Here is a 14,441-nt window from a genome sequence, read left to right on the forward strand (position 1 = left end):
AGCTACTCTACAGGAGAAAAATGTGGCAGTCTGTTTCCATAAATTTTACAGCCTCGGAAACCCAATGAGGGTAATTCTACTCTGTCGTAAAGGGTCATTATAAGTCACAATTTGTACAATGGCAATGATTTTAGATTTTGGGTTACCCACTTAAACATATGTATACATTTTTGTGTGTGTGGCATGTTTAATTCAAAATGTAGAATCCAATAAACCTGTTGCCAACAAGTCGATTCTGACTTACAGTGAGCCCATGATTCAAGAGTTTATATTTCTGTTAATGGACAGGTGATTGAAAGTTTCATTTTATGGAGTACAGATACTGAGAAAAATGTATTCAACTTCCGCAGGTTAAAATTATACTACGCATTTGAAGGTCTTATGTTAGAAGTGATTAAACTAGTTAAACGTTACTTATACAATACACATCTAACAGTAACGTTATTTTGTCCTCAATGTTGTATTTGTTCTATCAATTTCATTTTATTTATTTATCGTAGGAAGGGGATTGTCTCATTTTGATGTGTATATGTTCTCCATTTTTTTTTAATTATTCTTTCCTTTATCAAGGTGAATGTGCTGAAGGGAAGAGGTAATGAGAAGTAGAATCAATAAATGGGATAAAGAGGAGTGGAGTCAGACACGATTAAATTAAAAACAGGGAACAGTTTTTTCTAAGTAAACCTCATATGCCTGAAATTTGAATTGTTAACTATGAGTTAGTAGGATTTCTCTTATTGTACAATACGTGGGCCCATGGTAGGTCAAAACTTTTCTTCTAAGATTTTTTTCTTTTTCATATCCAAAAGAATCATTCTTTATTCATTAATTGATTTATTTATTTTTTATGCCTTCCACAATTATTCTAAAGTATCTCTTTTAAACAAAGTATAGCAGTAGTTCTTACTGGTAGCAAACTGAGTCACAGTTTCTGTTTGACAATAAAAACCTAAAAACTGTTCTGTATATGAATTAAGAAGCCTTATTTTTTTGGATCCTGCTGTCATAAACTTGTAAGTAGTTACACCTCTGTGAATCACATTTTGTTCCTATTTAAATAAATAATATATCCTAAATTATTTTTAAGATACTTTTAAACCAAAGGTTTGCCATCCCTTGTTACACATGACAATTTCTGGGAATTTTCAAAAAACTACTCTGCACTGGCTTTCTATAAGATTAACATTATTAAAAAAAAAATTAAGTAAAAGAAAAACAAAATACTGATATTGCCTTTTTCTACTCCTGGAGAAACTAAACCTGCACCAATAAGGTAGACATGTATATAAACTTTATATACATGTCTACCTTTTATAAGGTGATACTGAGGCATCATGAGTGCTGAGAACCAACCTGTGCTTTGAGACTTACTATACTATCATGCCAAGATGAAATATTTTTTCTAACTTTGAGAAAGATAGAATAAGCATATTTACGAAAACAAAATTTAGGTAACAAAAAAGACAGTATGAAATTCAGTGACAAATATCATAAAACATCAGAAATTAAAGAAATACGGATTTGGTATATTCAATAAAAAAACTTCATGTATGAAGTGACATTAAATAAGGGTTAGGGTTACAAATGGAAGAGAATGAATGGAAATGATTCAACATACTTCAAAATATTCATGAAGAAAGTGGTTTTATAAAGCACAATGTGAAGTCTACTGTATAGTCCCTGTGAACTTAAATTTTCTTCTTCAAATCTCTTCATACTGCTTCTATTTCTACTCTTTCAGTAGCCTCATGCTGGAAACTCTCAGGTGAACATACTAGATATATCACTAGGGCAGACAAACCACTCAGTGTTTACATTACTAAAACTGATTGTCTTGAGGACATGTCTGCCTCACAGTACAACTAATGTTTTTTGGGGAAAAGAAAATGGAGGACTCCCTGGCGGATCTGCTTGGTCTTCACACTGTAGATGATTGGGTTGAGCACAGGTGGAATCAATAAATAGATGTGAGCCATGAAGATGTGGATGAGAGGAGAAGAGTGTTTGGCGAAACGATGGACAAGAGACAGTCCAATCATGGGTACATATAGAATGAGTACAGCAGAGATGTGAGATGCACATGTGTTGAGAGCCTTAAGTCTGCCTTCATGGGATGCAATTCTCAACACTGAATGAAGAATGAAAACATAAGACACAAAAATACCCAGAGAGTCCATGCCCCACAGCACAGTGATCAGAACCAAGCCATATACAACATTAAACTTGGTGTCAGCACAGGCAAGGCGGATCATGTCCTGGTGCAGACAATAGGAATGAGAAAGGACGTGGGAGCGGCAGAAAGGAAAGTAGGCCAACTGGGCCAGAAGTGGAATCATGGCAAAGGCACTCCTGAGCAGGGCTACAATTCCAATCTTGGTGATGAGTCTTGGCGTAAGAATGGTGGCATATCGCAGAGGGTGGCAGATGGCCACATACCGATCAAGGGCCATGGCCAAGAGCACAGATGATTCAGTGAAGGAGAAAGTGTGAATGAAAAACATTTGGACCACACAGATATTAAACTGTATCTCTCTGGAAATGGACCACAACACCCTGAAGACTGATACCATTGTGGGCATGGACATGCCCATGTCAGTAAGGGAAAGCATGGCAAGGAAGTAGTACATAGGCTCATGGAGCCTGGGGTCTGTCCGGATAATGTGCAAAATGGTACAGTTGCCCATTATTCCAGCAAGGTAGAGTAGACAGAATGGGATGGAAATCAAGTGGTGAAATTCCTCATAGCCAGGGATGCCTGTGAGATAGAATGTGGACTGCAGGGCATTGCTGGAGTTGGAGGCTGCCATTGGATTGACTTGTTGAACCACAGTCCCATCACAAGATCATACTCCTATGGGGAGGATGCTGGAAAGATAAGATCTGTGTCAGAATAAAACAAACACTTCAGTGATCATCAGTAATCACCTCAAAACCTATTCCTACATTATCAGTAAGAGTTGCCAGTTAAGTAAAACATCAATTTTAGGCCCACAAGGAACCTGCCTTTTGTCTCTCATATGCAGACACATCAACACCTTTGCTAAACATGTGGCAATCATATCTCAAAGACACTACTCAGGGAGAATAGCACACAAGCTCTTCATTTTTATTTGTATAATATAATCTTTAGGAACTTGACCAGAGTTACTGGTCTTTAGTCAGTCTTTTTTTTTTTTTTTTTAATTTTTCTGGCACTGATTTACGGAAAATTCCTTTCTTTGCCTGGTCTTCATAGTTTCTTCAGTAATGCTAGAACGCCGTGCAATGCACCTTAAGAGAATTAAGGCAAGTATTGGCCAGTATGGCTCTTGTTTTTACTAACCTATCCCCATCTATGTAGTGGATGCCCCAGACCTGGTCTCTACAAAGAGTTAAATCCGGCATCAATTTGGTCTTGGCCAAGCACCCCCACTTAATTGTTATTTTTATTATTACTATTATTATTTTGTGGCAGTCCAGATCGTCTAGTGAGCTTTTATTATTGAATTAAAAAAATCAAAATCAAGAGCTAAATACAGGTTATGATACAATTAACTAAAATAACCCGTGTCAAATTTTTGAAAGAATATCTTAAAATCATAAAATATGTAATTTGAGGGAAGCTTATTTTACTCTGGCTTTGATTTTAAAGATTCAGAATCTTATTCTTGTTAATTTGCATAATGAATTTCTATAGAAATGCAAAATGATGGCTAGGTTGGTGTACTAGTAAGCTATGGCAGAAGCTGGTAACTCAAAACAAGACAAAACAACATAAACTATTAAAAAAAGAAAAAAACCTGTGCACTAGAAGAAGTCTATAGACTTCACCTGATCTTGACACTAAGTGCCTTGTACTTGGACAAAATGAGAAAATAATTTTGTCCCCACTGGATTCCAATATTTCTTCTGTACTAAAGAAAAACGTCTCTGAAATAAGATGTGCTGCTTCTCAAAACTCCACTCATTCTCCACTTTCAAAGCACCCAGCTTCACCAAAATGCTGATCACCCACCGCCGTTGAGAGAATTCTGACTCATAGCGACCCTATATAGGAGAATTTATAATACACGAGCAGGTTAATTCTCACCGTAAATTAATTAATTGGTATCTTCCTGCCTTGTAAAGTCTACCTTGGCTTTTGAGACACTCAGATTTCCTTCAGAATCCTCAAGTGCCATGTGGATAAATCCTAAATGTAGCAAATATTTGTTTGGAACTTTTAATAAAGGTGGTTTTATAGGAAATCAAAAATCTGTCAACAAGCAAGTAAATTCTAGAGACAACTCAATCTTTCTCACTGTTCATATTATAACTTAGTTCAACCTACATATTACATAAACTGATATTTATGACCCTGCTGTTTCCCTCTCTCTGCCTGCCTTATCACCACCCCAAATCCTTACTTCTCTGACCTTGGGCTGTTCCTCCATACCTTCCTTTCTATGTTCCTTTCGTTATGCCCAAAGGCAGATATGTGAGGGAGAGTGTGGTTCATGTAGTATTTCCAGAATTATGCCAGAATTGTTTTTCTCTTGGGTCACTGTAGCAGGGCCAATTTGAAAGGAAAAAAACAAACAAAAAAAAAACAGACTCCTGTGTAAAATGTGAAATGTCAAGAAAAAAGGAGATTATTGGGACTTCAGAGATCTAGAAATGTGAGCAATCATGTTTGTATGCTGAAGTTATCACAGTAGTATTTTAGGTGTTCACTTAATATCTAGTCTGCCTATTATTCCACAATGCTTTTTTTTTGGGGGGGGGCACTACTTCGTTTTGATGCTGTGACTCCTAGTGCTCTTTGTCCTGTTATTTCCAATTCATTCACATGATCATGTAACATTTTTCACCACTTCCCAGGGGAGGAGAATGGACTTCTTTGGTGTTAGTTTGTGAACTTGAAAGTCTTAAGGTCTTATAAAGTAGAGTTTAGAACACTGAGCTTTAATTAAGGTCAAATTAAAATCACTGATACTTGGGATTGGAAGGAACCTTGAAGGTTACCTGGTGCGATCATAATCTTACTCTGGAATTCATCCTCTGTTACACCTGAAAATGGCCCTCTACCATCTCTATGGACATAGACGACATCAACTGCCATGGAAGCCCAGGGAATCTTAGGTGATCCTGTCTATCTGAAAAGTCTTCCTTGTATGAGTCCAACTTGGATGCTACTAGAGTAGACATAAAAAATAAAGGTTGTATAGGGAGCTTTATATCTTGTGCTGAATTGAGAACCTCTTCCTTTCTGCACCAGCCTTTCTGTCTTGCACATACCCTATGTATCTGTCTTTCTTCTCCTCTGCCTCAGAAGGATCCCTTCTGTTTCTTCCTACTCTGTCCCACTTTTATTTTTCCCAGGTCTTATGCACTTGGTAGAATAGTTCCTCTTACCTTGAGTAGTCATTTCAGTTCTCAAAGCACGAAGGATGAGTTAATAAGTCTTCTTCCAATCCTTAGAGATATGAGGCCCCAGGATAATCAGAGGACAGTGGCAGTAACCCTATCACTGCTAACTTTTCAGTGAAGCTCCTCTCTCCATCACAGCCATACTGCAGTAGAATGTGACAGTTTGGGAACACAGGGGCAAAGACCTTACAGAGATTACAAAATATTTATTGTCATAATGTCTAGGAAAAATGCTGTAACATGACATACGTTGAGATACTAGTTTGGAGACAGAATATGATAGGACACTAAGTATACATATGTATATATTTATGTTTTATATATATCCGTATATTTATGGTGTCAATGAAAGGGACTTATTCAGGACTTAAATTGCAGAGGGGTATAGATTCGATAACATAAGAGCTGAAAGAAAATTGAGTTCAGATCTATTACTGTATACAGGATAGAAATGAGACTTAGTTAAGTGACTGATCAAAAAATCATATAATAAGCAATAAAGCCAATATTATAGCTCAAATCTCCTGATTTTTCTAGTGCAGTGTTTATTTTACTATGTCTTAGAAATTAGGTAAATTTGGTCTGACTATAAATAGAAGCTTTTGCTCTATTTATCTTATATGTTTATCAAAAATATTGATCTCTTTATCCTTATTAGTTGACTGATACATGAAACAAGGTTTGCATGTGACTCCTGAGTGACAAAAAATCCCTGATCGAGGGTGAAAGTTCCAATCTTAATGTCAGTCCTGTTTAATGGGAACTATTAAAAAAAAAAAAGTAGTCAATTGTTAACCTTCCTGTTTTTCACCTTGAAAAAACTGGATTAATTATAACACTTAACAAACGTCTCATTCATTCACTCACAAATTATACTTTGATTTTATATTGCATATAAGTGATACAGGTCCCTGGGTGGTGCAAACATTTTACATTTATCTAGTAACCATTATCTGCTACCAAAAAAAAAACAAACAAACAACTCTTTAAAATATTAAAAAGCAAAGATGTCACTTGGAGGGCTGAGGTGCACCTGACCCAGGCCATGGTATTTTCAATCGCCAGAGGCTAGACAATGAGTAATGAATAAGGAAGAACTGATGCATTTGAATTATGGTGTTGGCAATGAATATTGAATATATCATGGACAGCCAGAAGAATAAACAAATCTATCTTAGAGAAAGTACAGACAGAGTGATCCTTGCAAGTGAGGATGGTGAGACTTCATCTTACATACTTCGGAGATGCTATCAGGAGAGACCAGTCCCCGGAGAAGGACATCAAGCTTGATAAGATAGAGGGTCAGCAAAAAAGAGGAAGACCCTCAAAGAGATGGACTGACTGACACAGCAGCTGCAACAATGGGCTCAAACATAGCAACGACGGCAAAGGACCAGGCAGTGCTTTGTTCTGTTGTGCATATGGTCACTAAGAGTCAGAACCCACTCAATGACACCTAACAACAATAGCAACCAAAGAGGAGCACTGGTGGTGCAGTGGTGAAAATGCTAGACTGCTAACCAAAGGGTTCTAACCCACCAGCCCTTCCATGGGAGACAGAGGTGGCGATCTGCTTCCTTAAAGAATACAGTGTTGGAAACCCTATCAGGCAGTTCTACTCTATCCTATAGGGTTGCTATCAGTTGGAATTGACTCAATGGCAACGGGTTTGGTTTTTGGTTTGGTATTAACTGAAAGGTTGGTGGTTTGAACCTGTCTAGCGGTGCCATGGGAGAAAGGCCTGGCAATCAGTTTCCATAAAGATTACAGTCAAGTAAGTCCCATGGAACAGTTCCACTCTGGAACACATGGGGTCACCACGAGTTGGAATCAGCTCTATGGCAGCAGGCTGGTTTTTGGGTTTGGTTTTACCTGCCGTATTTGTGTTTAAAGTTTTGAACATGAGGTATTTTGCCAAGGAAATAGTGTATACTGACCAAAGTGTTCCTAATATATTTTATTATACCTCTTCATGATGAAGATGCAGCCACTTCGATGTGAAGTATTGATTGGCCTTGTGAGTTTTCACCATTGGAGACCATTAACTCTACACGTTTATTGTCCAAGCTTTTCTAATATTTATTTCCATAGGAGTAAAGGAAACAAGGCAATGCTGTGTGTGGGTGTGTGTGTGTATATATATACACATTTTATTACACATTTTATGTACCATTACTTTATTTAAAACATTTGCTCCCTTAAAAAAGTCATGTCTACATTACTTATTTTTTTTACTTTTATTGTGCTTTAAGTGAAAGTTTACAAATCAAGTCAGCCTCTCATATAAAAACGTACATAAAAATACACCATGGTATATACTCCTAGTTGCTCTGCCCCTAATGAGACAACACACTCCTTCTCTCCACCCTGTATGTCCATTTCCATTTAGCCAGCTTCTGTCACCCTCGGCATTCACATCTCCCCTCCAGACAGGAGCTGTCCACATAGTCTTATGTGTCTACTTGATCCAAGAGGCTCACTCCTCACCGGTATCATTTTCTATTTTATAGTCCAGCCCAATCCCTGTCTGAAGAGTTGGCTTTGGAAATGGTTCCTGTCTTGGTCTCACAGAAGGTCTGGGGACCATGACTTCTGGGTTCCATTGAGTCTCAGTCAGGCCATTAAGTCTGGCCTTTTTAGGAGAATTTGAGGTCTGCATCCCACTCTTCTTCAGCTCCTTCAGGGATTCTCTGTTGTGTTCCCTGCCATGGCAGTCATTGGTTGTAGCCAGGTACCATCTAGTTCTTCTGGTCTCAGGCTGATGTAGTCTCTGGTTTGTGTGGTCCTTTCTGTCTCCTGGGCTCATAATTACCTGGTGTCTTTGGTGTTCTTCATTCTCCTTTGCTGATTGTGGGTTGAGACCAATTCATGCATCTTAGATGGCTGCTTGCTAGCATTTAAGACCCCAGGGACCCCTCTCCAAAATGGGATGTGGAATGTTTTCTTAATAGATTTTATTATGCCAGTTGACCTAGTTGTCCCCTGAAACCATGGTCCACAAACCCCTCCTCTGCTTCTGTTTCTTAAGGAAATTTCTTTGCTTTTAGTTTAGCCCAGTCGTGCTGACTTCTCCTGTATTGTGTGTTGTCTTTCCCTTCACCTAAATTAGTTCTTGTCTAATGTCTAATGAATCCCCCCTCCCCGGCCCTCCCTCCATCCCCTCTCTCTTAACCAGCAAAGAATATTTCTTCTCTGCTTAAACTATTTCTTGAGTTCTAATAACAGTGCTCTCATATAATTTTTTTCATATAATATTTGTCATTTTGCAACTAACACTCAGCATAATGCCTTCCAGATTCCTCAATGTTATGAAATGTTGCACAGATTGATCATTGTTGTTTATCAATGTATAGTATTCCATTGTGTGAATATACCATAATTTATCCATTCATCTGTCGATAGGCACCTCTGTTGCTTCCATCTTTTTGCTATTGAAAACAGTGCTGCAATGAACATGGGTGTACACATACCTGTTCCTGTGAAAGCTCATTTCCTTAGGGTATATTCCAAGGAGTGGAATCCCTGGGTCCTGGAGTAGCTCTTTTTCTAGCTTTTTAAGGTAGCACCAAATTGATTTCCAAAGTGGTTGTACCATTTTACATTCCCACCAACGGTGTATAAGTGTTCCAGTCTCTCCATAACCTCTCCAACATTTATTTGTGTTTTTTGGATTAATGCCAGCCTTGTTGGAGTGAGATAGAATCTCATTGCAGTTTTGATTTGCATTTCTCTAATGGCTAATGACCCTGATCATTTCCTCATGTATCTGTTAGCTACCTGAATGTTTTCTTTAGTGAAGTTCCTGTTCATGTACTTTGCCCATTTTTTAATTGGCTTATTTGTCTTTTTGTCGTTGATTTTTTGCAGTAATGTGTAGATTTTAGAGATCAGCAGCTCATTGGAAATGTCATAGCTAAAAACTTTTTCCCAATCTGTAGGTAATCTTTTTACTCTTTTAGTGGTCTTTGGATGAGCACAGGTGTTGGACTTTTAGGAGCTCCCAGTTATCTAATTTCTCTTCTGGTGTTTGTACATTTCTAGTAATGTTTTGTATACTGCTTATGCCATGTATTAGGGCTCCTACTGTTGTCCCTATTTTTATTTCCATGATCTTTTTATTGTTTTAGATTCTATATTTAGGTTTTTGATCCATTTTGAGTTGTTTTTTGTGCATGGTGTGAGGTATGGGTCTTCTTTCATTTTTTTTTTTTTCAGGTGGACATCCAGTTATGCCAGCACCATTTGTTAAAGACACTGTCTTTTTCCCATTTAACAGATTTTAGGTCTTTGTCAAATATCATATGTGGATGGATTTATGTCTGTATTCTCAGTTCTGTTCCATTGGCCTATGTATCTGTTGTAGTACCAGTATTAGGCTGTTTTGAGTACTGTGGCATTATAATTTGTTCTAAAATCAGGTAGTGCAAGGCCTCCCACTTTGTTCTTTTTCCGTAATGCTTTAAATATCCAGGGCCTCTATCCCTTCCATATGAAGTTGGTCATTTGTTTCTCCATCTCATTAAAAAATGTTACTGGTATTTGGATTGTTATTGCATTGTATCTATAGATCACTTTGGGCAGAATAGTCGTTTTTACAATGTTGAGTGTTCCTATCCATGAGCAAGGTATGTTCTTCCACTTAGGTAAGTCTCTCTTGATTTCTTGCAGTAGTATCTTTTAGTTTTCTTTGTATAGGACTTTCATTTCTCTGGTTAGATTTATTCCTAAGTATTTTATCTTCTTAGGGGCTATTGTAAATGGTGTTGATTTGGTGATTTCCTCTTCGATGCTCTCTTTGTTGGTGTAGAGGAATCCAACTGATTTATGTATGTTTATCTTCTCTCCTGATACTCTGCTAAACTCTTCTATTAGTTTTAGTAGTTTTCTTGAGAATTCTTTAGGTTTTTCTGTGTATAAGATCATGGTATCTGCAAACAGAGGTACTTTTACTTCTTCTTTGACAATTGGATGCCTTTTATTTCTTTGTCTAGCCTAATTGCTCTGGTTAGGACCTCCAGCACAATGCTGAATAAAAGTGGTGATAAAGGTGATAAAGTGTCTCGTTCCTCTTTTCAGGGTGCATGCTTTCAGTCTCTGTCCATTTAGGGTGATGTTGGTTGGTGGTTTTGTATAAATGCCCTTTATTATGTTGAGGAATTTTCCCTCTATTCCTATTTTGCTGAAAAATTTTATCACGAATGGGTGTTGGACTTTGTCAAATCCCTTTTCTGTATCAATTGATAAGATCATGTGTTTCTGGACTTTTATTTTATTTATGTGATGGATTATATTGTTTTTCTAATGTTGAACCATCCCTGCATACTTGGTATAAACCTCACTTGTTCCTGGTGAAATATTTTTTTTTTTATGTTGTTGAATTCTATTGGCTAAAATTTTGTTGAAGATTTTTGCATCTAAGTTCATGAGGGATATTGGTCTGTACTTTTTTGTGTGTGTGTGTGGCATCTTTACCTGGTTTTGGTATCAGGGTTATGCTGGCTTCACAGAATGAGTTTGGGAGTATTCCATCTTTTTCTATGCTCTGAAATACCTTCACTGGTAGTGGTGGTTACTCTTCTCTGAAAGTTTGGTAGAGTTCTCCAGTGAAGTCGTCAGGGACAGGGCTTTTTTTTGTTGGGAGTTTTTTAATTACTTTTTCAATCTCTTCTTTGGTGATGGGTTTATTTAGCTGTCCTGCCTCTGTTTGTGTTCATTTAGGTAGATAGTGTGTTTCTAGAAATATGTCCAATTCCTCTAGGTTTTCAAAGTTGTTAGAGTACAACTTTTCATAGTACTCTTATGAATCTTTTAATTTCAGTTGGGTCTGTTGTGATATCACCCATTTCATTTCTTATTCAGGATATTTGCTTCATCTCCTGTTTTTCTTTTTTTAGTCTGGCCAATGGTTTATCGATTTTGTTAATCTTTTCTAAGAACCAGATTTTGGTCTTCTGAACTCTTTCAATTGTTTTTTTGCTTTCTATTTCATTTAATTCTGCTCTAATTTTTATCATTTGCTTTCTTCTGGTGCCTGGCAGTTTCTATTGTTGCTCTCTATCTATTTGTTCAAGTTACAGGGATAATTCTTTGATTTTGGCTCTTTCTTCTTTTTGTATATGTGCACTTATTGGTATAAACTGACCTCTGAGCACTGCTTTTGCTGTGCCCCAAATGTTCTGATAGAAAGCATTTTCATTCTCATAGTGTTCTAAGAATTTCTTTATTCCATCCTTAATTTGTTCTATAATACAACTGTTTTTCAGCAAAGTGTTGCTCAGTTTCCATGTGTTTGATGTCTTGTCCCTGATTTTCCTGTTGACTTTTTTTCTAGTTTTATGACTTTACAGTGAGAGAAGATGCTGTGTAATATTTTGATGTTTTGAGCTCTGTTAAGGCTTCCTTTATGGCCTAATACGTGGTCTATTCTAGAGAATCTTCCATGCGTGTTGGAAAAGAAAGTATACTTGACTGCTGTTGGGTAGAATGTTCTGTATATGTGTATGAGGTCAAGTAGGTTAATTGTGGCATTTAACTCTCCTGTGTCTTTATTGAGCTTCTTTCTGGATATTCTGTCCTTCACTTAAAGTGGTGTGTTGAAGTCTCCTACTATTATTGTGGAGCTATTTATCTCACTTTTCAATGCTGTTGGAGTTTGTTTTATGAATCTTGAAGCCCTGTCATTTGGTGCATAAATATTTAATATGGTTATATCCTCCTGGTATATTGTTCCTTTAATCATTATATAGTGTCCTTCCTTATCCTTTGTGGTAGATTTAAGTTTGAAGTCTGTTTTGTCAGAAATTAGTATAGCCACTCCTGCTTTTTTTAATTGTTGTTTGCTTATTTTTTTTCCAAACTTTGAGTTTCAGTTTTTTTGTCTTTAAGTCTCAGGAGTGTCTCTCGTAGGCAGCATATAGACGGATCATGTTTTTTTTATCCATTCTGCAACTGTCTGTCTCTTTATTGGTGCATTTAGTCCATTTACATTCAGTGTGATTATAGAAAGACATGAGTTTAGTGCTGTCATTTTGATGGCTTTTTTTGTATGTTGTTGACAGTTTCATTTTTTCACTTATATTTATGTGCTTAGTAGTTTTTCTTTGTAAATTGTGTGTTCCTCTTTAATTGTAGTTGGTTTTGTTTTTGCTGAGCCTTTTTTTTTTTTGATGTGTAGGATTGTTAGTCTTCTTTGTGGTTAGTTTAATATTTACCCCCATTTTTCCAAGTTTAAAACTAACCTATCTCCCTATATTACCTTAACTTCTTCTCCATATGGAAGATCTATGTCTACTTTATTTAGTCTCTTTTTATTGATTTAATGTTTCATCCTTTATATAATGACATCACTGATTCCCTGTTTTCAGCACTTTTTTTTTTTATCTTGGTTTATTTTTGTGATTTCCCTATCTGGTTTGATATCTGGGTGCTCTGTCCTGTGTTCTACTGTTGTGTCGATATCTGATTTTGTTGATTTTCTAACCCAAGAAGTCCCTTTAATATTTCTTATAGTTATGGTCTGGTTTTGCAAATTCCCTAAGCTTCTGTTTACCTGGAAAAGTCTTAATTTTGCCTTCATATTTAAGAGACAGTTTTGCTGGATATGTCATTCTTGGCTTGGAATTTTTCTCCTTCAAACCTCTATATATATCATCCTATTGCCTTCTTACCTGCATGGTTCCTGCTGAGTAGTCCAAGCTTATTCTTATTGATTCTCCTTTGTAGGTGACTTTTCACTTATCCCTAGCTGCTTCTAAAATTTCCTCTTTATCTTTGGTTTGGCAAGTTTGATTATAATATGTCTTGGTGACTTTTTGGGGGGATCTACCTAACATGTTTTTTACCTAACGTGGGGTTCGATGAGCACCTTGGATAGATATCGTTTCATCTTTCACAATGTCAGGAAAGTTTTCTGCCAACAAATTTTCAACAATTTTGTCTGTAATATCTGTTATCCTTCCATGTTCTGATATTCCAATCACTCGTAAGTTATTATTCTTGATACGGTCCTACATGATTCTTAGGGTTTCTTCATTTTGTAAAATTATTTGATTTAAATTTTCTTCAAATATATTGTTGCCAAGTATTTTTATCTTCAGTCTCTCTAATTTTTCCTTCCACTTCCTTAATTCTGTCCCTCTGACTTTCTATGGAGTTGTCTAATTCTGTAATTTTATTGTCAATCTTCTGAATCTCTGATTGCTGCCTCTCTACGGATTCTTGTAGCTTATTAAATTTTTCATTATGCTCTTGAATAATCTTTTAATATCTTCAACTCCTTTATCTGTGTATTCCTTAGCTTTTTCTGTGTGTTGCCTAATCTCGTTCCTGATGTCCTGAAGAGTTCTGTAAACTAATCTTTTGTATTCTACATCTGGTAATTCCAGGATTCAACTTCATCCAGGACAGTCCTTGATTCTTTCTTTTGGGAGTTTGTTGAAGCAATCATGGTCTGCTTCTTTATGTGATTTGATATTGGCTGTTGTCTCCGAGCCATTTATAAGTTATTGTATTAATTTTTTTTTTATATTTGCTCACTTTGTCCTCATTTCTTGTTTTTATTGATATACCCAGATAAGCTGCTAGAAAGAGCTAACTTGATTATTGGAGCCTTTGAAGCACTAATGTCCTGTTACCAGATGGCTAGAGTTGTTACCATGTATATGAGCCTAAGAGTCCATTCACTATTCTTGTATAGATTCAGCTTAGGTGTCCTGATAGTCACCTAGTGTGTGGCGTATGCTCTCACCTACTATCTTAGAGGAGCCATGGTGCTTGGTGTATGCACAGGTTTCTGGAAGCCTCAGGGGGACACACGCTGAGGAAGGCAGGGGGTTGACAACCTTCCCCTGGCTGTCTGTGAGGAAGGCATGTCCCTGTTCTCTAGAGTACGCTGGTGGGTGGGCTCTGCAGCCATACGAGAAGCACCCAATGGTTTTAGCTGTAAGGACTGGTGGGCACAACTTATCCTTGGAGCTCTTTCTTGGGTGGCTAGGTGGTGTGGTTGGAGCCTCCAGTCCTCAGGTCCCTGCTGTGGGTAGGTGAAGGCCTTGTTT

General features: G+C 37.1%; 1 protein-coding gene across 1 annotated transcript; it reads right to left on the reverse strand.

The window, feature by feature from the left end:
* Positions 1–1,334: 1,334 nt before the first annotated feature.
* LOC100661103 (olfactory receptor 51L1-like) lies at positions 1,335–2,955 on the reverse strand. Its single transcript, XM_003421454.3, has one exon. It carries the CDS (start codon positions 2,805–2,807, stop codon positions 1,863–1,865), a length of 945 nt encoding a protein of 314 aa, XP_003421502.2. The 5' UTR covers positions 2,808–2,955; the 3' UTR covers positions 1,335–1,862.
* Positions 2,956–14,441: the final 11,486 nt, after the last annotated feature.

Source organism: Loxodonta africana, chromosome 7 (assembly GCF_030014295.1).
Source record: "Loxodonta africana isolate mLoxAfr1 chromosome 7, mLoxAfr1.hap2, whole genome shotgun sequence".
NCBI lineage: Eukaryota > Metazoa > Chordata > Mammalia > Proboscidea > Elephantidae > Loxodonta > Loxodonta africana.

Bases quoted from the DNA above. Each gene is read 5' to 3' on its own strand.
- LOC100661103 (XM_003421454.3), bottom strand. From the start codon at position 2,807: ATGGCAGCCTCCAACTCCAGCAATGCCCTGCAGTCCACATTCTATCTC.